Source organism: Kogia breviceps, chromosome 9 (assembly GCF_026419965.1).
Source record: "Kogia breviceps isolate mKogBre1 chromosome 9, mKogBre1 haplotype 1, whole genome shotgun sequence".
NCBI classification, from domain to species: domain Eukaryota; kingdom Metazoa; phylum Chordata; class Mammalia; order Artiodactyla; family Physeteridae; genus Kogia; species Kogia breviceps.
Genome location: NC_081318.1, coordinates 5,621,781 through 5,647,198, shown reverse-complemented (window position 1 = coordinate 5,647,198; position 25,418 = coordinate 5,621,781). Strand labels below are relative to the sequence as shown.

Sequence of the window (25,418 nt, the reverse complement as noted above, 5' to 3'; positions counted from 1 at the left end):
CCTTATTAATGAAAAATGGGATCTGTCTCAGGCAGTACTAGTAGCATCCCAGGGATTACTCAGTTCATCTCTCTCTCTCCCTTTCGTACAAAGAAACGGACAACTTCAGAGGCTCCTGTTTCCGTTGGGATCCTTGGGGAGGTAGATGCCAAGACGGGATTAGACGTGCAAGAGGTGTAAGGGGGGAAATGCCTGTGAAGGATGCAGGGGAACGAGCAGGGGTGGGCGGGGAGAGCCTCAGACCAGGTGTAGGTCTGACACCTGTGGACGGAGGGTGGGAAGGCAGGTCTGGGTGGGAGAAGCCTCAGACCACACGGTTCTGAGAAAGTCTGACCAGACCAGTTGGGGAGTCGCTAAGCAAAAGTCAGCAGTCAGAGGAAGACTGACCAGCAGGGACAGGCAGCTCTACAACCCCACATGTTCTGTCAATCCATGGGGACAGCCCTGGGGAAGGTGTGGCCTCGGGGCAAACGCAGTGGAGACCCCAAGGCGGGGGCGTCTGGAGCTGTCCGTCCAGGGTGCCTCTGGCCCAGGTCCTTTGGAAGGAGAGTTGGGTGTCAACCTGCCTCACACCACACGAGCTCACCTCTCCGTGCTTGTTTGGGGAGCAGCTCCCCCATGGTTCCTTGGGCCTCTTGTCTTAGGGGCATTAAGAAGAGGGAGGGTGAGATGACTGTAGGTCCCCCTTGCTGCAGCTGGTCTTGGGCCACGGTGGGTTCTCCTTAGGGGCTCTGTGACCATAGCAGGCTGTGTGGGTTGAACTGTGTCCCCAGAGAGACACGTTGGGGCCCTGCCACTCAGCCCAAGCCCTCGCTTAGGGGCTGTGCCACACCCCTTAGCACTTAATGATAAACCACCTTGTGGACTCACTTGTATATCTTGCTCCATACAATGCTGCTTCCTATTGTTTGCCAGAAGGTTTATCTGTTGTATTTGTTCAAGACTGATTTCAATTTTTTTGGAGTCAACCTCCAACTTCAGAGTCGAGCACACAGCAGGCCTCAACACGCGGTCTTTAGGGCCTGCCTGGAACGGCAGCCAGGCCTCCTGGGCGCAGGCCTCGTACAGAACCAGCTGTCTGGGACCCAGCTGCGTCCATCTCCCAACTCCAGATGGACAGCAGCTTTGCCACGTTCTGTCGTGAATATGCCGGGAGCCTCTCTGTCTTGAAGGCCTTGACCGTCTGTGATTTGACCAGCCGGACTAAAGCAAAAACTATAAGAAGACAGCCAGTTGGGGATTTGAGCAGAATTTACACCCACCCAAGCCTCAAGCTCCCCAAGTCCTTTAGCAACTCTCAGCAGGAAAAGAAAAAAGTTAGATTCCAGACCTTGCCACGTGAAAGATAATGCGCAGAGAAGAGACAGGGGGACCCGTTCCACATGTAAACTCGCAACACACGTTACCACAGCTGCATTTATACCCATAAGCTTCCATTTTAATGAGGGCATAGTGTGGCTTATCTCCAGTTGAGGCCACAGAGCTAGCGGTCCCCGTGGCACCCCGTGAAACCTGGCAGGTCGCGGGGAGAGCTGTGCCCTCGTGGCGCCTGATGGCTGCACAGTGCCTCCCCGAGAACTCATCCCGACCTGTGACATGTGAGCTGAGTGTGTAAGAATAATCCTTTCACAGGATCCCGGGGCCTCAGAACCCCGGGGACTCAGAGGCCCTCTGCTCCAATCACCCCTTTCCCGTGAGGAAGATGCCGAGCCCGGGAGCCCCGGCCCGCTCCGCTGCTGGCCGGCCCTTGACACGCTGCCTCGACCCCTCCCCGCAGCGAGCTGGGTCCTGGATTCGAGGCCCCCTCTCCAGCCCCACCCCTGCCGGCCCCGTGGGCCGCCCCTGCCTCAGCTCCCTCGCCCGGACGGTGGCATGTGCCCCCCGGGCCCGTTATTCTGAGACCTGAAGGAGGACGTACACGTAACAGCAGCCTGTAGAACATGAAGCCCTCTCCTAATATGAGCATCTTACCACCACTGTTGGGTCCCACGCACAGAGAAGCCCGTGGGAGGAAGGACCCACACTCTTGCACACGGATATCACGCTTTGCTTCTTTGTGCCGCTGGAACGGACACGTCGGGGGCCCACGGGCGGCAGCAAAGGCCCACGAGCTGACGGCGTGGACGCAGGTGGGGGGCTCAGCCCGGGGTCCCTGGGTCCCCCGTGACCCTCTGATCCCAGGGTCTGCGGTGGACATCGCGTCCCGTCGGATGGTGCCAGGCCGGCCTCTCCCTGTGCGTCTTCGGGGCTCCTCACCAGGGACAGCCCTGTGCTTCAGGCAGACCTGGAAGCTGGCCGGCAGGGCCCCCGATACCTGACCTTCGCCTCCTTCCTACCCTTCGGCAGCAGGGTGGCCAGCATCCCTTTCCCGTGAGGCCACCCCTTAGTAGCCCAGGAGTGGGGGGGGGCCCAGCCGTCTCTGTTTCACCAGTAGTGGGCTTTGGGCGCAGAGAGTGAAAGCACCCGGGCTCTTGTGCTGTCACCAGCGAGCACTGCCCAGCCCAGAGGAAGCTGTGTCTTAAAGGGCTCCGAAAACGTGCCATTTTCTGAAACACAGAGAGAGGAAAAGAAATCGTCTCAGCTAGATGAAGATAACGCCTGCAGAGTCGGGAGTGCTGCCTTCAAACAGGCGTGCTTCTCAACCTCAGGAAGCCCAGAGTGGAGAACGCGTGGCTCCCCGTGGGGTCTCTGGTCTGTCCGCCGTCAGGTGGTCCCGTCGTCTTTCTCATCCTTCTTTTAACGGCTGTGTCACACGTGTGCTTTTATTGTACGTGATCTGATGTTTTTCTTGTAAGTAGAAGAGGTGCGAACCATGCATTCTGTTTATAACGTTGCAGTGACGATCAGAATCCCAGTAGTTAAATGGGGCGGGTTGTAGAGGAGAGAATACAGGCATACCTCGCTTTCCCGTGGTCTGGAACCCACCCTGCAGTATCTTCCGAGGTCTGCCTGGGCTGGGGAAACAGACTGTATCTGCACCTTGCTTTTGCCATCTTCTCACTTTCAGTGATCTCAGTGCTTATACCGTGACAAATGCTCATGAAGTAGTTAATTTTTCAGCCAAGGGCATTTACTGACCGAGTGATTTCCATGTGGCCAGCACATAACGTGTTCTCTGAAGGACACGGAGAAGAAAGCACAGACCCCACCATCCAAAGAGGAGATCAGCCAAGCTCTTGGGATAGACTACAGCCCGTCGGGAACCAATTGGCAATTACAGCAGGAGCTGACATTTACGACATTTACAACTGCCATGTGCCTGCAGGGGACCAGGTGCTTGCGGTGACCTCTCACCTCTAACACATCCCTCGGTGAAAGGTATTGTCAACTCTTTCACGGCAAAGAAATGAAGACTGCGGGAGATTAAATAAGGTGGCCACACAGCACCAAGTGGCAGAGCCAGGACTTCAGTTGGGTCTGCTGGCCCCAAAGCAGGTGCCCAGACCGAGGCGCTGCAGGGAGAGGGTCACCAGGCTGAGTGGTCGCACTTTCAGCTACTGACCGCAAGCTTAAGAGGCCCTTAAGGGTGCTGCGTGGGACCACGGGACCCTTGCCTGGTGCCTTCTCTCTCCCGCTCCCAGCGCTTGCTGAAGCCTCCAGCACTCCCCTCCACCCTCACTCCGCCTGATACCCTCTCACCTCTTTCTCCAAACCCGGAACAATCAGAAGGGAACTCCCACATGCTCCCCCCTGCGATGACACCCACAGAGGCGCACCCAACCCACTCCCGCCATGAAAGACACTCTCTTCTCTTCACCAGGCGCCCCTCCTCTACTCAAGCAATGACTCCCTCCCTTTCCTGCTCCGTCAGTGTTTCTTTCTGTAGCGCGTTGTTTCTTAACCTTGGCTGCAGGTCGCAGTCACCTGACAAGCTTTTGAAAAAAGAACAAGGGACCCCCAAGATTCTGATTTCATCGGCCTGGAGTCCTACCCAGGCATCAGGAGACCTGAAGCTCCTGGGAATCTGCAGCCCCGCCAGGAACGTGCTTTCCCGGCCGCTTTTACCACCGCCACCCTCCCACCAGGTCCCCCTCCAGCTGCCCGCTTCTCTAACGCCCTTTCCAACCAAGACCCTCCAAACAGCTGGCTAGCCTCATCGTCCCTCCTTTTCCCCTGAGTTTCCTCTTCAGACCCTCCTGCAATTGGCTTTGGAGCCAACACTGCCCTGAAGCTCTGGGCTGCGGCGCTGCCGGATCAGCCCGGTCCCCGGCCTCATCTTACTCAGCTCCGGGCGGCACTGACTGTCCATCTCTCCCTCTTCCTCAAAGCACTTCCTTCCCCTGCTGACATCACGCTGTGGCTTTCCTTCTACCTCGATGGCTATTTTTCCTGGTCTCCGTGACTGCCTGATCGACTCATGCCGGTGGCCCAAGGCTCCATCCTGGGACCTCCTCTCACTCCCTTGTGTGCTCGTCCTGTCTTGTGGCTTTAGAAATCATCTGCTCCCTAATAAGTCCCAAGATGACGCCTCTGGTCTGGACCTCTTTACGTGAACTCCAGACGCGCAGATCCCAACGCCTACTCCTCTGTGGGTCTCGTAGACACAGGTCTCAAACTGAACGCCCCCGAGCGTAAGTCTTGCTCTTCCTCCCCTTCCCAAAGCCGTTCTTCCTCACCGTCTTCCCTTCCCACCACAGCCCTGCCAGGCTTCCTGTTCCTCAAGCCGGAAACCGAGCTGTCTTTGCCTGTTTTCTCCATACACACTTCCGATCCCATCGGCAAATCCAGGTGGTCCTGCCGTCAGAGCACAGCCAGAACCGCCCCCTTCTCACCACCTCCTCAGTGCCAGTCTGCTCCAAACTGGATCATCTGTCACCTGGTAACTGGTTTCTACTTCCACCCCCAGCCCCCGTGATCTATTCTCAAAACATCAGTTAGAGTGAGACCCTCTGCCAAAGACCCCCAAAGCCTCCAATCTCACACACACAAAAGCCCATGGACCCACGGTGACCTACGAGACCGCCATTCCTGTCTGGCCTCATCTCCCACCACTTATCCCCTCCTGACCTTGGTCCAGCTGGCTGTGCGCCCAGCTGTGCTCCAACAGGCCAGATACCCTTGTGCCTCGGGGCCTTTGCACTGGCTACTCTCCGCCTGCAATGTCCTTTTTCTTGAAATCCCAGCGATCTACTTTCCCCTTTCTTCTGGCTCTCTGCTCAAATGCACTCAGCGAGTGCCTCCTAGGCCACCTTTTTCACATTGAAATCCACTTTCTGGGCATTCCACGTCTCCCTTCTTTGCTCATTTTTCTCCTTGGCATAAGTTCCCTTCCTAATACACTGCATAGTTTACTTATGTCTTGTGTTTATTGTATGCAAACAGATGTTTATTCTTTTCAGTGTCCAGAACCTAGTACAGTGCCTGGCACTTTGTAGATGGTCAATAAGTGTTTGTTGAATGAGTAAATGTGATACACACGAAGAGCTCTGGGGGAAGAGGAAGGGAGGAAGAAGACCTGGGTTAGGTTCCACAAGTATTATTACTAACTTTTGGTGCTGGGAGTGCTTCCTGAAAACTGGAGCTGAGCCTTGAAGGAAGGGTAATAATAGTAATAATAAAGATAATATTATTATCATTAATGATAATAATAATAGTATGGTTGGGATAAACGAAAAGACTTGTGAAATCGTAGGAACTGTTTTTTCAGAGCTCTGCTCTCAGGTAGAGTGAGGACAGACCCTGGAGAAGCCAGGCCTGAGGTAGCGACAGGAAGTTGGGAGGTGAAGCGGGAACATCAGTGACTGGGATTTGAAATTGAGCCAAGGGGCAGGGGCACGGGCTCCTGGGACGTAAATTGTTAGGCCCCAGTCATAAGCCACCTTTGGTAGCAAATTCTCCTCATTTCTTCCCTTGGCCCCAGCAGAGAAGATAGAGAGATTTACACTGGGGGTTCTGACTCTCGTCAGCCTGAAGTGGCTTCTCACGTATGGACCTGCCTTGAAGGGAAATGTTTTGCAGGGGAAGAAACAAAAGATGTGTACATCGATGGTCAGTGACTGGGAGGTTATTCCCACTCCCAGTGGCGCCTCTGTGCCAGGCTAAGCCGAGTTTAAGTCAATCGGAGGCAGGCCTGCTCTATGCACTTTTTTTTTTTTAAGAGTTCTTAGTCTTTTAATCCTATAAACTCTTTTTTTTTTTTAAACATCTTTATTGGAGTATAATTGCTGTACAATGGTGTGTTAGTTTCTGCTTTACAACAAGGTGAATCAGTTATCCATATACATATGTTCCCATATCTCTTCCCTCTTGCGTCTCCCTCCCTCCCACCCCCCCCATCCCACACCTCTAGGCGGTCACAAAGCACCGAGCTGATCTCCCTGTGCTATGCGGCTGCTTCCCACTAGCTATCCACCCTTCGTTTGGTCATGTGTATATATGTCCATGCCACTCTCTCACTTCGTCCCAGCTTACCCTTCCCCCTCCCCATATCCTCGAGTCCATGCTCTAGTAGGTCTGTGTTTTATTCCCGTCCTACCCCTGGGCTGTTCATGACATTTTTTTTTTCTTAGATTCCATATATATGTGTTAGCATACGGTATTTGTTTTTCTCCTTCTGACTTTCTTCACTCTGTATGACAGACTCCGGGTCCATCCACCTCACTGTATGCGCTTTTCAACCTCAGCCTGAAATGTAGAAACCACAGGTTTTGGCGTCCTGATCCCAAGTAGAAAGCCACAGCAGCCGCTTCAGGAACGGGAGGGCACGGGGGCGTATTCCCACCCCTGCTCAAAAATCTAAATACAGCTTGGATCGCCTCACTTCATCCCTTGCTTCCACCCCGCTGTCTACGCTCCGTACTCTCGCACGTCCACACCACTTGCTTTTGCCAAATTCACCTACTCATAATTCTCAAAACACAGCAGGGAGAACAGTGTGTAGGCAAAAAAGCAGGAAGGAAACAGCATGGAATGTTCTGGAAACTGCAACAAGTTAGGTTTGACCGGGAGCACGTGGAGACCTCAGGGTGCAGGTTGTGGAGGAAGGACTTTGGGTCCTGCAGACACTGCTGGCGTAGCTCTACAGCATGGAATGTTCTGGAAACTGCAACAAGTTAGGTTTGACCGGGAGCACGTGGAGACCTCAGGGTGCAGGTTGTGGAGGAAGGACTTTGGGTCCTGCAGACACTGCTGGCGTAGCTCTGCCTCCCGCCGGCTGAGGTTTGGGGCAAGTTTCTTAACCATCTAAGTTTGTTTTCCTCATCTGTACATAGAGGCAATAAATACATAAATAATAAATAAATAAATCTGTTCTGGGAACCAAGGAAGGTCGAGTGTGTGCAACTGTCTTGCCCAGAAGCAGACAGCGGGTGCTCCACACACAGCGGAGACGGGGAGGGGGGCTCCTTGGGCTCCACACCGAGGCACTGGGTTTTGTCTGGTGGTGAGGCGTCAGAGAGATCTGAAGCTGGGGAAGGGTTGGTGCTGCTATTAATCCCATTTTACAGGTGACAAAACTAAGGCACAGAGAGGTTAAGTAATTTGCCCAAGGCTACACAGTTAGTGGGTGGCAGACCTGGATTTAAACCCAAGCTCTTACCCACTATCGTGGTTATTCTTCCTCCAGCTGAAGAGAGAGGAAGAGGAACGGCCTGCAAAGGCAATGTCAGGCACCATGGAAAAGAATTGACTGACATCCAGAGAAAAACTGCACTTGGCTTTGCTTCCACTATCGTGGTCAAGCTGCTGGCAAGAAAAACGTAAGGGATCAGCACATTCGTCAGCACGACGTCTGTAACGAGGATAGCCCGTTGCCTTTTGCAAAGCCCGGGCCTCTCCCTGTGCCAAGCGCTTTGTGAAAAGACCCATCTAAAGCCTGGCCGTGCACCCGGCAGGCTGTGGAGCTTGGAGGAGGGAGGATGGGCTCACAGCTGCTGTTCCGAGTCCTCTAGTGTAGAGAAGCGGGTAGATCTGGACAGGAGCAGTCCCGGCGCTGGGACTCAAGACTGCCTGCCCGCTCACACCCAGATAACAGAGACGTGTGCACAGAAGCCAACCACAGAGGTCAGGGACCCAGGCTGGAGGCCGGGAGCCCTCAGGAGCCGCACAGACTAGGGTGGCCAGCTTACTCAGGGCCCACTACACGGGTTTCAGCCAGAGAGAAGTTTTTGGTTGTAGTTTTAGGAAGAGCCACTTTATTTTTCATTTATTTATTTATTTTTTTGGCCGTGCTGTGCGGCATGTGAGATCTTAGTTTCCCCAACCAGGGGTCGAACCTGCACCCCCTGCTTTGGAGGCACGGAGTCCTAACCGCTAGACCGCCAGGGAAGTCCCTTAGCCAGAGAGAATTTAATATAGAGCATCAAAACCAGCACGGTACCCCCGCACACCCGCACGGCCGAACGCCCTCGACGCCCGCCCTGACTCCCTGACCGCTGCCGCCCTTAGGGCTAGCCTCCAATGGAAGGAGAGGTGGTCTGAGGTGATTCCACCCAAATCCCCCAAACCAGGGCCATCTGACTGTCGCTTGGCCATCAGAGGAGGGCTGCTCAGGGAGAGCGGAGCCAATAAGGCCATGCAGCTTCTTCCAGGGACACCCCAGGAGGCAGAGAATGAGGGGGAGAAACACTCTGGCCGCTCCTCCTCCTCCAGGGCCTCCATTGGCCAGGCCGGCGCGGAGTTAGGGCTCAAGGGAACCTGGGAGATGTGGTCCCCACAACTAGGCTTGCGCAGAGAGTGCAGGGACAGGCGGGAGCAGTGGCTGAGGGGCAGCCATTAATCCCACCTGGGATAGTCCCGGGTCACCTGGAACAATCCAGTTTCAATACACTATCGTATTGATGCCACATCCTGCTGCAATTTCCTGGAAGTTTAAATGTCAGTCCTTCTTACGCACTGATTTGTCTTTTCTGCTGCGCAGCGTTTTGTGTTCCACGTGCTGAATGGGACCTGACGCCAGAGTCTGGCTGCAGTCTTCATCTGGACAAAATCCGGAATGCTTCTCGGAATAAAGAAAACCCATAGTAAAACAGTAATCAAATGTCGCTTTACTTTCAGTATGTTCTTTCCTTAACATAATACAAAATCCCTAACAAAATCACCGAAACGAGAGAAGTATTCTCATTCAATTCTGAGTGGACCAAGCATTATAAATATTGAAAAGGAGACAGGCACTTGTTTGATAATATAATCACTAACCTAGAAAACGAATTAAAATCGACTGAAAATGCTTACGACCAGTAACGTGGTCCCATGAAGTGACTGGAAAATACTCAAAACTTGATGCTTTTCTTACACAATAAGAAACCAGCCGGAAAACTAAAGGGAAGGAAGGCGTGATTCACAAATATCAGTGTGCAGCTCCTGCATAAAGGAAATGACAAAACCTCAGTGAGACTGGACGAAGTCTCCGGTGAATGGCGGTCACATTGGTGGAGAGGGAGATGCGCTGCAGTAAAGCCGCCGTCACCTCCCAAAGCTACGTAAAGCGAATAGAGTCTAATCGTCACCCCGCACAGGGTTTCCAGAAATTGGAATGAGTCCTTTTGAAGTTCCTCCAGGAGAATAAATATAGGAGAAAAGCCATTAATGGTTTGGCTGGATAGAAAGTATAATGAGGGGAGACTTTCTTTAGCAGACACTACATAATTACACAGTGTAATAGTAAAAACAGTGTAGTAACGGGTCCATAGGAAGCATGCACGTCAATGGAACGAACCCCAAATAACCACGTAAGAGATGATGACTGTGTCGTATTCGATCATGGATGATTATTTATATAATGATGATTATATAATAATTATATAATAATATAATATATTAATATAAATATATAATATAATATAAATTATAATATAATATATATAATATATAATATATTTTATATATTAAATATAATATTATATAATATAATGATTATTTATATAAACCACAACAATGTGGTTGGGAAGGTGCTATTGTTAAATGACTTCCACAGGCTAACTCTGCTTCCCCAGTTCCTTCCGGAGTGAGCTTTGCGATTGGGAAGGGAGGAGAGAACCGGAAACCTCCGGATCCGAGGAGGAAGATGAAATAGACATCCTGGCGGGAACCCATGCTCTTCTCTTTCATTAAAATTAATCTGTGGAAGGACTGCTGGAAAGTCATTATCAGCTCTGCGGGAACAGCGTTCCTGCCTCCTAGAGGGGTCTGCATCTTAATGAACCTGAACCTGCAATGTGGAGAGTCTGTGTTAAAGGATACAGAACACTTTGCAGGCAGGGTCTCTGCCCCTGTGCTCCAGGCTATCCTCTTTGCTTTGCCGTAGTATTTCGAAGACTGTCTCCCAGGGGTATTCCCAGGCCAGATACTACAAATACTACCGCAAGTGATGTTATAAATCTGCAAAAAAGCAACAGTTTCAGAAAGAATTTTAAATACACATTTCCCGTAAATTGCCTCGAATATTTCAGGTCTGCTGCAGGGAAACCTGCTGTGAAAGCTTTGAGTAACGAACCCGCCATCGTTTAGATAATTGTTGAGTGCTTTGCTACTGTGAGCTCACTGGTCTCCATGTTTAGCGCTTTAAAAACTGTGGCACCAGGTCCTTCTCTCTTTCAACAGTCATTGAATATCCAACCTTGGGGATTGGATCAGTTATAAAAGTGGGGCATCTTAACTTTGAAAAGCCTACCGAGACATGTGATATGGAGGCAAATACCTAAGAATCAGTTAAAAAACAATTTTAAGTAGTTGCTGTCTAGAGGAAGTTGGGAGCATTTTTTTTTTAATGTCTTTGTCCAATGACATTTTAACCGATTCGACCCTTGAAGTTATATCTGCATATAATTACGGTAAAAATAAAAGCTAAGTAAACAGGCCACGTGCCTCATTTTTCCACTTCTGGCCTCCCACCTCCCAGCTTTCGGCGGCCTTCTGGTCGGTCACCAGCAGTCCCTGGCTCTTCGCTCTTCTGTCCTGAATTGCCTCCTGACCACAGTGTCCCAGGGACTGAAGGCTGAAGAAAGGGCTCCAGGCTGTTCAGCCCAGGATGGAAGACTGGACGTCAGCTACTCCCTGTTCAGCCAGTGGGCTCAGTGAGAAAACTATCTTGCGTCCCTAACATGATGAGTCAAAATGGGAACAGGAAGCAGACCTTTAAAGAATTCTAATGCTGGAGTTCGGCATTAGCCATGCGGGTAGGTGAGGAGGTTTTTTAAAGCTGAGCCTTCTCCAAGCTCCTGCGGGTTCATCACATGGGCAGTGATGGCCCCAGTTCCCAACCTGGAGACTGTGTATAAGGATCAGGCTCCTGGAAATCTCCACCCCGTTTAGCTTCCTGTCTCAGATTTAGCCAGTAAGAGCCACCTGGTTGTGAGGCCTGATGACAGCAAATCTACGTCAATACCTAACCTCTGGGACTTCCCTGGTGGTGCAGTGGTTAAGAATCCGCCTGCCAATGGAGGGCACATGGGTTCGAGCCCCGGTCCGGGAAGATCCCACATGCCGTGGAGCAACTAAGCCCGTGCGCCACGACTACTGAGCCTGCGCTCTAGAGCCCGCGAGCCACAACTACTGAGCCCACGTGCCACAACTACTGAAGCCTGCACGCCTAGAGCCCGTGCTCTGCAACAAGAGAAGCCGTTGCAATGAGAAGCCCGCGCACTGCAATAAAGAGTAGCCCCCTCTCGCCACGACTGGAGAAAGCCCGTGTGCAGCAACGAAAATCCAACGCAGCCAAAAATCAATCAGTCAGTCAATCAATCAATTTATTTAAAAAAAAAAAAAAGAAACCTAACCTCTGATGCACAAAATTTCTAGTTCAGTCTATTGAGAATTGGCCAATTCATTACCAATAATATTTAGAAAGTCATCTGAGTTAGGGTGGGACCCAGGACTGATCACACTTACAGATCCCTTTATGCATTCCTCCAAATTAATACAGTAAGGTGAACTTCGGGTAATAAAACTCAGTCAGGGTTCTCCAGGCCGATTGATATGTACACAAAGAGATTTATTTTAAGGAATCTTCTCGGGCTTCCCTGGTGGCGCAGTGGTTGAGAGTCCGCCTGCCGATGCAGGGGACACGGGTTCGTGCCCCGGTCCGGGAAGATCCCACATACCGCGGAGCGGCTGGGCCCGTGAGCCATGGCCGCTGAGCCTGCGCGTCCGGAGCCTGTGCTCCACAACGGGAGAGGCCACAACAGTGAGAGGCCCGTGTACCACAAAAAAATAAAAACAAAAACAAAAACAAAAAACCCCGAATCTTCTCCTGTGGTGGTGGGAGCTGTAAGACTGAAGTCTGTAGGCACATTCTGAGGGGGGTCAGGGGTGAGGGCCCATCAGGGCACGAGGTGTCCCAGGTTGGCTTCCTTCCAAAGACAAAGAACTTGCATCTAAGTCATTTATTTGGGAGGTATTCTGTAGAAGTTGGACTGAGAGCACAGGAAGGGAACACAGAAGTGGAAGAAAAAACAACGCGAGGGTGTGTTATCAAGGTCACTGGTGAGGGCGCCTCGTTCTGCTGGAACCTCTGCACGGAGAACACCTCCTAGGATCACCCCCTGGAGGAGGGGAGGCAGGAGCCCCTGTAGCACTCGTCGTCGGGTCCCCGGGGCCGTGGGGTCATAAGACAACGGGCAGACCAGTGGTTCTGCGCCCGAGGTGGGGCTGGTGCGGGAGCCGAGTCTGAGCTCGCAGGGTCGGTCCTTCACAGCGCGGGGAGCTCAGGGCTGGGCCTGGGGACTTCAGGCGCCTGAGGCATGGGCTGTACCACTCCCCTCTCCCCGGGGGAAATGTTTGAAGGGACGGAGGCCCTGTAGCCTCGTGGAGAAAGGACTGACCATGTGACAGATGGCCCCATACCCAAAGGGCGGTCTGCAGTAGATACAATGGGGGCCTCAGGGTTGGGGAACTGGGAACAGCAGACTCTGCTCCAGACCTTGGCCAACCCCTCCCCGGGAGTTCCCGCGAGGTATTTACACCCGAAGAGAAAGGAAATGATACTCTGTAATGGTGGCCTTGACCTGGTTCTCTAACCCCCTGCAGAGGATTTCTGTTAGCTGGGCTGCTCCTCAGGAAGCATTCCTTTTTCCTAGTTATTTAGGTTTCTGACCCTAAATCTTTTTTTTGTGTGTGTGTGTGGTACGCGGGCCTCTCACTGTCGTGGCCTCTCCCGTTGCGGAGCGCAGGCTCCGGACGCGCAGGCTCAGCGGCCACGGCTCACGGGCCCAGCCGCTCCGTGGCACGTGGGATCCTCCCGGACCGGGGCACGAACCCGCGTCCCCCGCGTCGGCAGGCGGACTCTCGACCACTGCGCCACCAGGGAAGCCCCGTGACCCTAAATCTTGATTGTACCAGGACTGGAGGCAGCAGAAGATGATAATGAAACGCACAGGCTTTGAAGCCAAACTCCCAGAGCCTGGGTCTGAATCTTAGCCCGTCCATTTAACTACTCATATGACCGTGAGCAAGTTTCCTGGTATCTTATTCATGAAGCAGAGATAGTGATAGTGCCTACCTCACAGGGCTGTGGTGAGGAATGAATGAGTTCATTGATGTAAATCATTTGCAACAGTATCTGGTAAGCACCCCAAAATGTTAGTTATGATTATTAGTACTGGTCTGTGGCAGGATGAAAGGAAGACGTGTGGGGGAGGGGGAAGGAGGCGGGGGAGGGGGAGGAGGCACGCGGTACCAGGCATGGCTTCTGTTGCCTAGCAACCCCACCCAGCATCAGTGTGGTCCTGTTCCACATTTTGGAAAGTCTGTTTGTTGCTTCACCCCCTCTGGGAAGGGCAAGATGGTGAATAGAGAAAATCTAAGACCTACCTTTTACCTGGGCACCTGCAGGCTGGAGAAGGGAACAGGCTTATTTTGTGGCGTTCCAGGGCTTGAAACAGACCAGTGGGGGAAATATTTGTTCTCAGCAGGATTATGAACTGTCGTAAGGTTTACGTTGTTCTTGAGGAATGGTGGGTGGTCCCATTGAGTGTTCCCCCGCGGCTGCCCCTTCCTGCTGGGAAATCAAGACCTGGCCTGCTCTCGACATTTTCTCCCACTCCTGAGAAACAGAATACGGGAAGCAGGGCAGAGAGAAGCCCATGCTACATATAGCCACCAGACTGCTTTCTGTAAACAACATGTTATAATGTGCATCGACAGTGAACTTGTTCCATGTGGTAGGAGGCACTGTGTGTTATCTGATGGGCCCGTCAGCCAGGTGATGCAGGTGCTGTCTGTTAAGGAGGCTCATCTCCTCAAATATGTTATTCTCGTTGTAGAAAGCATCGCTGCTGAAAAGCCATATAGCTCAGTATTCTGGATAAGTCACTTTGTCTTTTTTGTCTAGATACTCCAGGTATATTTCTTCTTTTTCCTGGAAGTCTGTAATTTTACTAGAATATGCTTTGGTGTTGATCTTTATGGGTCAGTATTCCCAGGTACATTGTGTCCTCTTTCAAGACATAATTTAAAATCTTTCTTTAGAAGCATTTTCTTGAGTTATAGTTTTTAGTATTTGTTCTGATCCCTTGCTCTGGTTTTCTTCCTCAGGGACTCCTGTTACTCATGTGCTGGATCTTGTCTCTATCTTCAATACTGTCACAATCTCGAATCTTTATCCTTGTTTGATTTTTAAATTTCCCCTCCTTTCCCTTCTGTCTTTATTTTTTTTCATTGTGTTGCCTTTATTTATTCTTGTGTTTCTTCAAGTTTAGTCTTCATTTCTAAGATGTTTTTTCTTCTATTTCTAGTTCTTTTTTATTTCTGTCAACTCATTTCTGAGATTTTCCAGTTTTGATTTATGTTGTTTTCCATCTTGTATCATTTTCTTAGTGACTTTTAGCTTTTTTAGAATTACCTTTAAAGCTAGCCCCCAGGAGCCCAGCCACCCGGTGTGCATGTCACGTATAATCCCCTTCCCTTGAGTGTGGCAGGACCTGGGACTAGGAAGCGACATAATACCCGTGATTAGGTTGCATTCCGTGGCACAGGTGAGAGTGGTTTTCAGATATAATGAAGATTCCTAATCAGGTGGCTTTAAGTTAATCAAGAGAGAGCATACTGGGTGGGCCTGACCTAATCAGGAGACTATTTAAATGAGAATCTAGAGGTCAGAGAAATTCTAAGCGGCAGAGACGCTCTCCTATTGAGCTTGAGAAAGCAAACTTCCATGTTTGGGAGAGAGCCGTGTAGCTGGGAACAGCAGGCGGGACTCTAGGAGCCAAAGATCTTAGCTTTGCAACCGCAAGGAACTGAATCCTCCTAACAACCAGTGAGCTTGGAGAAGGACCCCGAGCCTCAGATTTAAGACCACAGGCTCAGCCAACACCTTGATTCCAGCCTCAGGACATCCTGAGCGGAGGACTGGCTGACTTGGGCTTGGGCTCCCGGCCCATGGAAAGTGCAAAATAACCAGTATGTTCTGAGCTGCTCACTGTGTGGTCAGTGGCTCTGCACCAATAGGAGATGAACACAGTGCACTGCAGTGTTGCCCTGTTCCACGAGCATGGTTTTTCCTGTGCACTGTTTGTATGGACGTTATTCCACTCCTCCTCTTCTTTTTCTAAATAGTATCTTTGTATGAGAAGATTTGACCTTGATATTTTTCTGCTGTTAATTTTTATATGAAGTTAGTTTTCCTGAACTTTTATGAGAAGGCTTAGTGCTAATAGCTTCTTTTTTATTTTTATTTTTTTCCAACATAACAGAGATCCTTCTGTTGTTTTCATGGAGCAGCCTGCTGAGGACATGTATTGGCTTGGCTCTCAATTATCTGGACGTTCTTGTTTCTTCACTTCTATTATCACTGTGCTGCTCTATCCTGATTTGACTCCAGGCTGTTTCTCCTCGTTGTGGGACCCTATCTGGGAAAGGAGCCCCGGTGGGCAGGTTTCAAGAGTTCACAAAGTTGGACTGATCCAGCCCTTTGAGGTTTTACTGCAGGACCCTCACGTTCTCTATTAAAATGGGCGGAACCTCCCCCAGTTTCAGCCACTGTCTGCGGATTGGTCTGCCCGCTTCTACCTGTTGTTCTGTCAGACTTCTCTGCATCCTCCCACGCAGATGCTAATACCGTGCAGCCCTTGTGGCACTAGTGGTCTGTCGCAGCTGCTTGTATTTTGGAGTTTATGGAGACACCCTGGCACCTAATTATCTGGTAAATGTCATGCATAGGGGTTTGGTTTTTGTATCCAGTTGCTCTGCCAGCTGTTACTTGGGGATTTGGGAAGATCCAAAACTATATTGAAAAACATGTCTCTCCCAGGAATTTTTCTGCCATCTCCTTCCTATAGCCCGAGAAAACCTAACTCCCAGAGTGGTTAAGCAATTTCCTTGAAGTCCCACAGCCGGTGAGTGGGGAGGCCAGCATTTGAACCTGGTTCTAACTTCGGAGCCCTTACTTCTTTCCACGACATTTTGTTTAAAAACTGCTTTTACTATAGCAGTTCCCAGCTTTAAAACCCAACTTGGTTTCCCAACACCTAAAGCAACCCGACTAGAGATGTCCAGCCTCATCGCCTCTGCTCCCTGAAGCTCAGCCCCACTCCGGGCCCCCAAAGCCCTCTCCACTTCCTCCCTGATGTGTTACTCTTCTTTTACTCACCTTTTACCTCTTCTTCAAAGTCCAGACCAAGTGCCCCTCTAATCAGCTGCTCGTGACTCTAGTAGTTTTGGGGGTTTTATTCATGATTTGGGGGGCGGGGACAGTATTTGGAGGCATTAACCTCTATACCTCTCTGAATTTGTGTTCTGAGGCTGCCACAAACCGGATGGCTTAAAACAACAGACGTATTGACTCATAGTTGTGAAGCCTAGAAGTCCAAACTCAGCACACCAGCAGGGCTGTGCTCCCTCTGAAGCCTGTCAGGGAATCCTTCCTGGCCTCTTCCCAGCTTCTGGGGCTAGGCCAGCACTCTCTGGCATCCCTTGGCTTGGAGGCGCAGCACCTCAATCCTCCACGGTCACGTGGCTTTCTCACCGTGTGTCTGCGTCTCTACGTGGCCATCTTCTCATAAGGACACCAGTCACATAGGATCAGGAGCCAGCCCTGTTCCAGGGTGACCTCATCTTAGCTAATGACATCTGCGATGACCCTATATCCAAATAAGGCCACATTCTGAGCTAGGGGGTTAGGACTTGGACATGTCTTTGCGGGGGGACACCATTAACCCACGGCATTCTCCTTCCCCCTCTCCTTTCTCCCACTGAGGGAGGTAATCTGTCTTGTTACTTTTTGCCTCAGGGGTTGGAATGGGACAGAATGGGAAGAGAAAGCTAAAGGCAGTTGGGATGTGGACATGATGTCTTGGCCAAAGGTCGAGAGCACACAGGGCTTCCCTCCAGGTTGGAAAGGGTATTTCCCTGAGCAGCGGGGCCAGGGAGGCAGCGAGGTCCCAGAAGGGGAGGGGCCGTGTGGTGCGTGCAGGGTGACTCTGGACCCACACGTAGCCAGGAAGCCACAGAGAGAGAGCCCAGGGTCTGAAGACCATGCCCACCAGCCAGAGAGCACGTCTCAGTCCTTTTTTGTGCCTCGGTGCCCCCAGAACAACGTACGGAGCCTAGAATGTCAATGGGAAAAAGCAAGGACTCTGAGGAGTCTGGATACCAGGGTACAGGACCTGTTTGCATCATGCAGGCCAGGCAGGCGTATGGACCTCAGCGTCCTCCTCTAAACCATGGAGATAAGAAGCATCAAAATCGCTTGCTGTGAAAATGAAGTGAGGTTCCCAGTGTGCCCAGAACTGGGAGGGGCTCGTAAACCGTATTGCCTTTCTCCTCTGCTCCGTCTCTGAGCCTCAGTTTCTTAATCTGTAAAATGGAGATAACAAAGTCTTACCGTAAAGTGTTCTTTTAAAACTCAAAAGAAAACAGTGGACGTGAAACCATCTGTAAATTATAAAGTACTACGAATAACAGCTGTTACTGTTCAAAGAGTTGCTCCAGTGACTTTTACCACTGGTACAGCACCTACTAAAGACCTCATTAAGTAGGACAGGTGCACTCCTTCAGGTAGCTCAGGGATACCTGGTGGGGCACGGAGCATCCTCCCTCCGTACGGATGATGGTCCAACACACATCCCGCAGCAGAGGATGTTTCCTCCTTAGGTCTCTTTCTCTCCTAAACCTTCGATCACTGAGTCCCCTCTTATGACAATAGCAAAATCCATTTAATGGCCTCTTGTGTATTAGACTGGCCAGACCGGGGCTTTGTAAACCAGCCCCGAAGCGTGGAGCTCAGCATTCAGCAGCCCCGTGCTGTGTCTTGCTAACACACGCCTCCGGCCTTCCTGGACCGAGAGGTGAATCCGGATGACGACTCTGGCCTGTCTCCCAGGGGGACTCCTCGGGCGGCATCTCAGCCGCGTCCAATCTGTCGTCCTACCTGGTTGACACGACCCACTGGGGTGTCCCCATCCTTCTGTGACTCCCTCCGTGGCAGGTGCCTGGTCTGAGGACGGTGATGTACATGCGAGGCGGAGCCACAGCCCCAAATCCCTGCTCCCTTTGGCTGTCCTTGGTGTTTCTGGTTTGAAGCCCTGGCGCTTTGTAGAGGCCGGCGTGGCTCTCATGTATCCAGAACCTGTGCCTGCGCTGGTCACCTGAAGGTACATCCACTCATCAAGCAACCAGCAAGACTTGTACAAATCACCTTCTGTGTGCAAGACCCATGCTAGGAGCTGCAGGGAATCAAAAGAAGCGTTGAACCCAAGACACAATGGGTTGTTGGCAGACCATTGTTTTATTGACCGTCGAGAAAGAAATGCCCTGGCAGTTAACCTATGACACGTATCGACTGTCAGAGGTATGCTGATTTCACAGTTGTTGAAATGCCAAAAGAGATGTGCCCGAGAATTGATGAAATACTGTATAATGCGCCACGTCTCCTTTTTACAGAGCTATAATCTTCCTGGGGGGGGGGGAAACACACACACTCGTGACAGGAGGTGGTGCCTGCTTGACTCTCAGAGGAGTTGCAGGTGCTTGAGAGGCGAGAAGTGGTTGTTACTGGCTGGATCTGAAGTACAAGTTGGACCAGTACCATCTGGGTGCAGTTAAGGAGGGCCATGGAGAAGAGAGGAGAGAGGTAAACGTAGGCAGAGCAGGTACGTAAAGGTAGGAAGCTGTCCACGATGGAGAAAGGATAAAGTAGGACAGGCAATCTCGTGTCCAGATTATGGTCATCCGTAAAGAGTTTGGAGTTTATTCTTTTTTTTTTTTTTTGCGGTACGCGGGCCTCTCACCGCTGTGGTCTCTCCCGTTGCGGAGCACAGGCTGTGGACGCGCAGGCTCAGCGGCCACGGCTCACGGGCCCAGCCGCTCCGCAGCACGTGGGATCCTCCCGGACCGGGGCACGAACCCGCGTCCCCTGCATCGGCAGGCGGACTCCCAACCACTGCGCCACCAGGGAAGCCCTGGAGTTTATTCTTTAAGTGATGGGGAGCCATAGAAAGTTTTAGAGCCGCGGAGGAGCGCACCCAGCAGCATTTGGGGAATATTAATTTGGTGGTAACGGGCAGGATATATAGAAGCAATAGGTTGCAGGCAGGGGGCCTATTACTTCCGTATATCCTGTGTCAGAGACCTCAGACGTCCAGGAATGCAGCAGAGAGAAGAGAATAGCCATGTGGCATGAAAAGGAAGGGACAAAGGGAGTCTCGTACAGAAAAATAAACAAGCAGGACTTGTTCAGGAAGAGGGGTGCATCAAGACTATATCCCCAGATTTGGGTGTGGACAGCTGAAGATGCACTGCCAGAGTAAGGGACTCCTGAGGTCCTATTTACTGCCACCAGCCTTCTTGATGAGTCCAAAAGAAAGCCCTGCACTACCTACCTGCTGATGGGGTGCCGGCGGCCACTCCAGCCTGAGATCATATTATGGTGGCCATAGTTTCCTCTTGTATAAAGTGGTTTTAGTGACACTGCCATCTTTGGTGATACTGTAGGGGAGACTAAAAGTACATCCTGTGATCGTAAGTATCTAAGACATTTCACGGACTGCCTCATTAGGTTTTGCAACCTCCCTGTAGAGTAAAGCAAGGGCAAGCTTTACTCTAGGTGCATTGAGAAATCAAGTGACCTTTATAAAAAAATCACAAAAGTCAGAAGCCAACCTGGGAATAAATCCAAGGTTTCTTGATTCAACATTTGTATCTAAGTGTGTATGTTTGCTGTAGACCTCGCTGCCGTCAATAAAATAGAACAGAGTAAATTCTAGGTAGTGACCCAGGAGAGAGAGTTTACTTCATGGAGGAGGAGCCCCCCCTGTTGAGAGATTCTACGCCCGTCCCTGGTGCTGTGGGCAGGGTGTGGGCTGCCCGCACTGGCTACCAGACGTGGCAGTCATGCCCTTGACTGTGTACAGCCCTGGGTCTTATCTAGTTGGTTTTGGAGGCTCTCAGAGGAAGCACTTCTTCTGGAGGTCAAAGTCCAGGGAAAGCACTGTACAAGCAGAGTTTTTTTCCTTCTGTGCTTCAGATGGAACTAGATATTCAAAGATATGTCTGGTTCCATAGTATCTGTTCATAATGGACTTGATCCATCAGTGAACAAATAAATGGGGAGAACCTTCTATCCAACAGACTCCAGGCCCTGGTCTAATGGGTGGAGAGGCCACAGAAACAAAGCTGAGTCTCTGTCCTTAAGAAGCATCATTCCAGGGCTTCCCTGGTGGCGCAGTGGTTGAGAGTCCGCCTGCCGATGCAGGAGACGCGGGTTCGTGCCCCGGTCCAGGAAGATCCCGCATGCCGCGGAGCGGCTGGGCCCGTGAGCCATGGCCGCTGGGCCTGCGCGTCCGGAGCCTGTGCTCGGCAGCGGGAGAGGCCACAACAGTGAGAGGCTCACGTACCGCAAAAAAAAAAAAAAAAAAAAAAAAAAAAGAAGCATCATTCCAGCAGAGGGAGAAGGGCCGAAGTAAGTAAACAGGGAAAGAAGGTCATTTCAGACGTGCCCAGGGCCTATGCAGACCCCATAGCAACGTGGCCCCAAGGGGCAGCTTCAGCTGCCGTGGTCAGGCAGCGTGAAGACACCCGAGCAGTGAGGAGGAAGAAGCCAGCAATGACCCGGGGGGAGCAGAACAGGACACATCCCCGGGCCCCGAGGGTGGAACCAGCTTAGGCTAGTGAGCAGACAGAGAAGAGACGGGTCTGGTAGCGGGAGGGGCAGGAGGTGGCAGCACGGGGCCTTCATAAAGGGTTTGCCTTTTACTGCAGGGGTATTGCGAGTGGCCAGATCTGACCTTCTCTGCAGAACGATCACCCCCACAGCTGTATGGGGACGCCCTGTACGCGCAGGGTACGAGCAGAAGCTGGGACACAGGAAGTGGTCCAGGGGAGGGGTGATGGTTCACCTGAGGGACGATGGTGGCCTGGGTTAAGGTTGTAGCATGAAAGATGGTAGAGCTAAGGGTACGAGGAAACAGTGAGTTTGGGCTGAGAAATTGCGTGGGTTTCCTTTACGGAATAGGGGGACTCTTGGGGAGCAGATTTAGGGCTTTTCAGTAATTCTCTTTTAGCCGTGTTACGTTTGAGGTGCCTTGTGACATCCAAGAGGCGACTCCAGGCGGGTGGTCAGGTAATAGTCCCGTGTGGGACTCTGATACCAGGTTTGGACGGGAGCTACACGTTTCAGAATCAGCCGGGCAGAGATGGTGGATGGAGTCACGGGACCGGCTAGGGCTGCCCAATTGGTTTCCTGTGGCTGCTGTAACGAGTACCACAAACCGCACGGCCCAGAACAACCGAAACGTATTCACTTGCAGTTCTGGAAGCCAGAAATCTGAAATCAAGGTGTCAGCACAGCCGTGCTCCGTCTGAAATCTGCAAGGGAGGGTCCTTCCTGGCTCTTCTAGCTCCTGGTCAGTCGTTTGCATCACGGGTGGTCCTTGGCTGGCAGCTGCATGACTGCCTTCTCATCACTGGGCATCCTCCCTTGTGTCTGTGTCCAAATGTCCCTCTCCTTACAGGGACACTAGTCATTGGGTCAGGGCCACCCTCCTCCAGCGTGACCTCATCTGAACTTGAGGACATCTCCAAAGACCCTATTTCCCAATAAGGCCACATTCCCAGGTTCCGGGAGGATGTGAATTTTTTGCGGGGACGCTTTTCAACCCAGGACAGTTACCCGGTGAAAGGGCGCAGACAGAGGGGAAACCTGATGTGGGTACAGAACTTTGGGTCCTGACGCCGTGAGGACGGAGAGGAGCGGGGGCTGCCTGGTGAGGAGGGCGGGGTAGAGCACGGCCAGGGCTGTCCCACGAGTCAGGGGAGGCCCTGCTCCAGGGAAGGAGCGATCAACCCCGCCACACGCTGCTCAGAGATGGTTGACCGCTTGGCTTTGGAAACCTGGAAAAAATGGGCAACTTGCAAGAGACTCTTTTCAGTGAAATGGTAGGGTAGAAGCACAATTAGATTGGGCTGAAGGCAGCGTGGGCACGGAGAACAAATAAAAACAGCAAGAGGATGGGAATTCCCTGGCGGTCCAGTGGTTAGGACTTGGCGCTTTCGTTGCCGTGGGCCTGGGTTCAATCCCTGCTCGGGGAACCAAGACCCCCATCCCGAAAGCTGCACAGCATATGGCCAAACAAAACAAAACAGAACCACCAAAAAAACGGCAAGTAGAGACGCCTTTTTTCTGAGACTTGGAAGTGCGGTGCAGAGAGGGTGTCAGGGGAGGCTGAAAGGATGTGTGAGCTTGCGTGCAGATGTTTGCGTGCAGATGGGGGGCAGCCGATGGGGGGAGTTGGCAATGCAGGAGGGAAGGGGTGCCGTCAGGAGGGGGGTCCACGAGCCCTTGAGGGACCAGCGTCCCGTACACTTGGGGAGGGTGGCTTCAGAGAGGAGCAGGACGGGCCGATCATTGTGACAGGAGGAACCTTTGGGGTGTTTCTGGTGCAGGTGCAGGGACCTCGTGGGACTGGTGTTGGGAAAATGACAAGTTCCCATCTGATGGCCTGTGTTTCATCTATCGATTTCGGTGAGAGTGGGGAAGTGGGGGGAGGATAGGGCAGATTTCAGGAGGCACAGCTGTGAAGTGTGACTTGGAGAGAGGGAAGCGGACACACCAGCAGCGTCCGGCAGTGCGGGTCAGGCTGGCCCGGTGCCCGCTGGCAATCGACGTGGGAGGAGTGCGCTCAGCGGTCCCTACAGTGATGTCAGGCAGCGGACGTAGGTGAGGGGTGGCTGGGTTTGATCCTAGTTGGGCTTCAGCACAAGGAGAAATGAGCAAGGGGGTTGGGGGTCCCCAAAGGAGCAGTTATGGTGAAATCTAGGCCCCTCGAAGCAAGGAAGTAGGAGGATGGGGGTGCCGGGAAGGGGAGAGAGGAGGGCTGCGGACCAGAGGACTCATCTGGGAGGACAGTTGTTGACACAGGAGTACAGGCGAGCGGGCTGGGATAGAAGGTGGTGGCCAGGGAACCTCCCTGGAGGTCCAGGGGTTAGGACTCGGTGCGTTCACTGCCGAGGGCCTGGGTTCAATCCCTGGTGGGGGAACTAAAAATCCCAGATCACGTGAGACAAAAAAAAAGGTGATGCTCGGTGTGTGTCTGAGATTGACGTTTCAGAAGCGGTAGAGTGTTTGGTTGTGACAAGTCGAGTGTTCCGCCGTGTGAGGGCGTGGCCGACGTGGGGAGGAGCTGAGGGCCGAAGGAACCCGGAGGCCAGGGCAGCCGGCGGGAATCCAGTGGAATTGTGCGAGTGCAAGAAAAATAGAGCTTCCTTGATTTTATTTTCCCCTAAATGGTAGGAAATAAAAGGCAAAGGAAAGAAAGCCAATTGCCAGGACTTGAAGGGCCGAGAACCCAGAGAAAGGGGGTCTCTGTAGGGAAGTGAGCCTGACTTTGGGTTCTGCCTTCCTGGCTTCGGGGCGTTTGTAAATCCTGACTGCCCGGCTGGAGGCCCAGAAACCGAGCAGAGAACAGCTGCACAGGGTACAGCAGACTTGTAAGCAGCCTCTCAGAACTGGGGAAGAAAGCTAGTGTCCCGTGCCCGCCTGGCAGGACGGCCAGGAAGCCCCCAGGCTCACTTGGAGGAAAGGCCAGCGGAAATAGAACATCCCTCTGAAAGTGTGAAATGCAATTTGAGATGAGAATGAGATGAGCCCTGAAGGAGTCAGACATTAACAGAAGGGAATGGTTAACAGAAACAAGGGTCCCATAATCCATTAACTGTCCTAATATAACCGGTGAGAATTTGCTCCCAGCTTAAAATTTCGGACGCCCTGCCAGCTCTCAATTTTAAGCTGGGAGCAAATTTTCCCTTGTTTTATCTGATCGTGAAGCTTGCCATATGAAAACACGTCACAGGATAAGATCTCCTCAGGTGGATCCAGTTAACGCTGGTAGAGCCTAGCTCAGTGCTAGATCCAGGATATCTCGTTAATCCTCACATCGTCTCATTGAGCCTTCAGAGCTCGCTGTGTGCTTGTTTTTCTCGTCTCTTCTTAGCGACCAGGCCACAGTCTCAGAGGGTGGGTGTGGTTTGGTCCCATTAGAGCAGCTGGTCGGGGTAGAGCTTGGCAAACCCCAGGTCTTCTGACTCAAAGTCTGACGTGTCATGCAGCCTCTGTCAGGCTGGCGTGTGTTCTGCTCTTCATGGTTTGAAGACCGTGGTCCCTGAAAGAATAGAAGCCAAATAAGACTTCAGCAGCTCTGTGTTTTCATCTGTTACATTTCACCATCTGTCCCAGGCAGGGGGCCGCCCTCTCCTTCCTGTTTCTCTGCGCACAACTAAAACCTCTTTTAAAAGTTGACCCACGGGCTTCCCTGGTGGCGCAGTGGTTGAGAGTCCGCCTGCCGATGCAGGGGACACGGGTTCGTGCCCCGGTCCGGGAGGATCCCACGTGCCGCGGAGCGGCTGGGCCCGTGAGCCATGGCCGCTGAGCCTGCGCGTCCGGAGCCTGTGCCCCGCAACGGGAGAGGCCACAGCAGTGAGAGGTCCGCGTACTGCAAAAAAAAAAAAAAAAAAAAAAAGTTGACCCAGCATCCGCTGTGAGCCTTAGTGCAGGATGGCCTGAGCTCTCTGGACACTGGTTTAGCCTCCGCCCCTCTCTTCTTAGCTCCTGGGTTACGACCAGCCAGGCAGTCGCTGAGAACGTGGGTTTAAAGTTAGGCTGACCTGAGTTTGGATCTTGAATCTTGGCAAGGATCCCAGCTCTCAGCAGTGAGTTCCAGGGATTACCCTTCTCAGCGCTCCAGTCTCCGCCCACGCGCCCGTTTGCCACGCCCTGTGTCGCCACGCCCATGCCACACCTGGGCTGCTCCTGTGACTTTGTAGCAGTGATGCTGTGTGCTCCAGCGCTGGGCCTCCTCCCTTGTGCTCCCAGGAGCGCTGGGCCATCGTGGGAGAAGTCTGCTGCCTATAAGCAAACCCATGTGAAGAAGCCACGTGGAGACGCCTAGAGAAGATCCCCCCAGAATCCTGGCTCTGCCCGTCCTCCAGAAGGCCCACCGGCCGCTGCCTTGATGGAGGCCGCCTGGAAGTGGACGCCCAGCTGAGTCTAGTCA

The 25,418-nt window shown here is 52.2% G+C and overlaps 1 protein-coding gene across 11 annotated transcripts in view; it reads left to right on the top strand.

The window, feature by feature from the left end:
* GALNTL5 (polypeptide N-acetylgalactosaminyltransferase like 5) overlaps window positions 1-25,418 on the top strand; it is a 141,108-nt gene that overhangs the window by 12,694 nt on the left and 102,996 nt on the right. The window contains exon 3 of one of the 11 annotated variants that reach the window (XM_067041824.1): window positions 7,565-7,697. The exons of the other annotated variants lie outside the window; for them this stretch is intronic. Coding sequence (XP_066897925.1) covers window positions 7,565-7,568 — 4 coding nt within the window. The 3' untranslated portion in view covers window positions 7,569-7,697. Of the gene's footprint in view, window positions 1-7,564; window positions 7,698-25,418 lie in introns of those variants that run through there. 11 annotated transcript variants of the gene reach the window in all.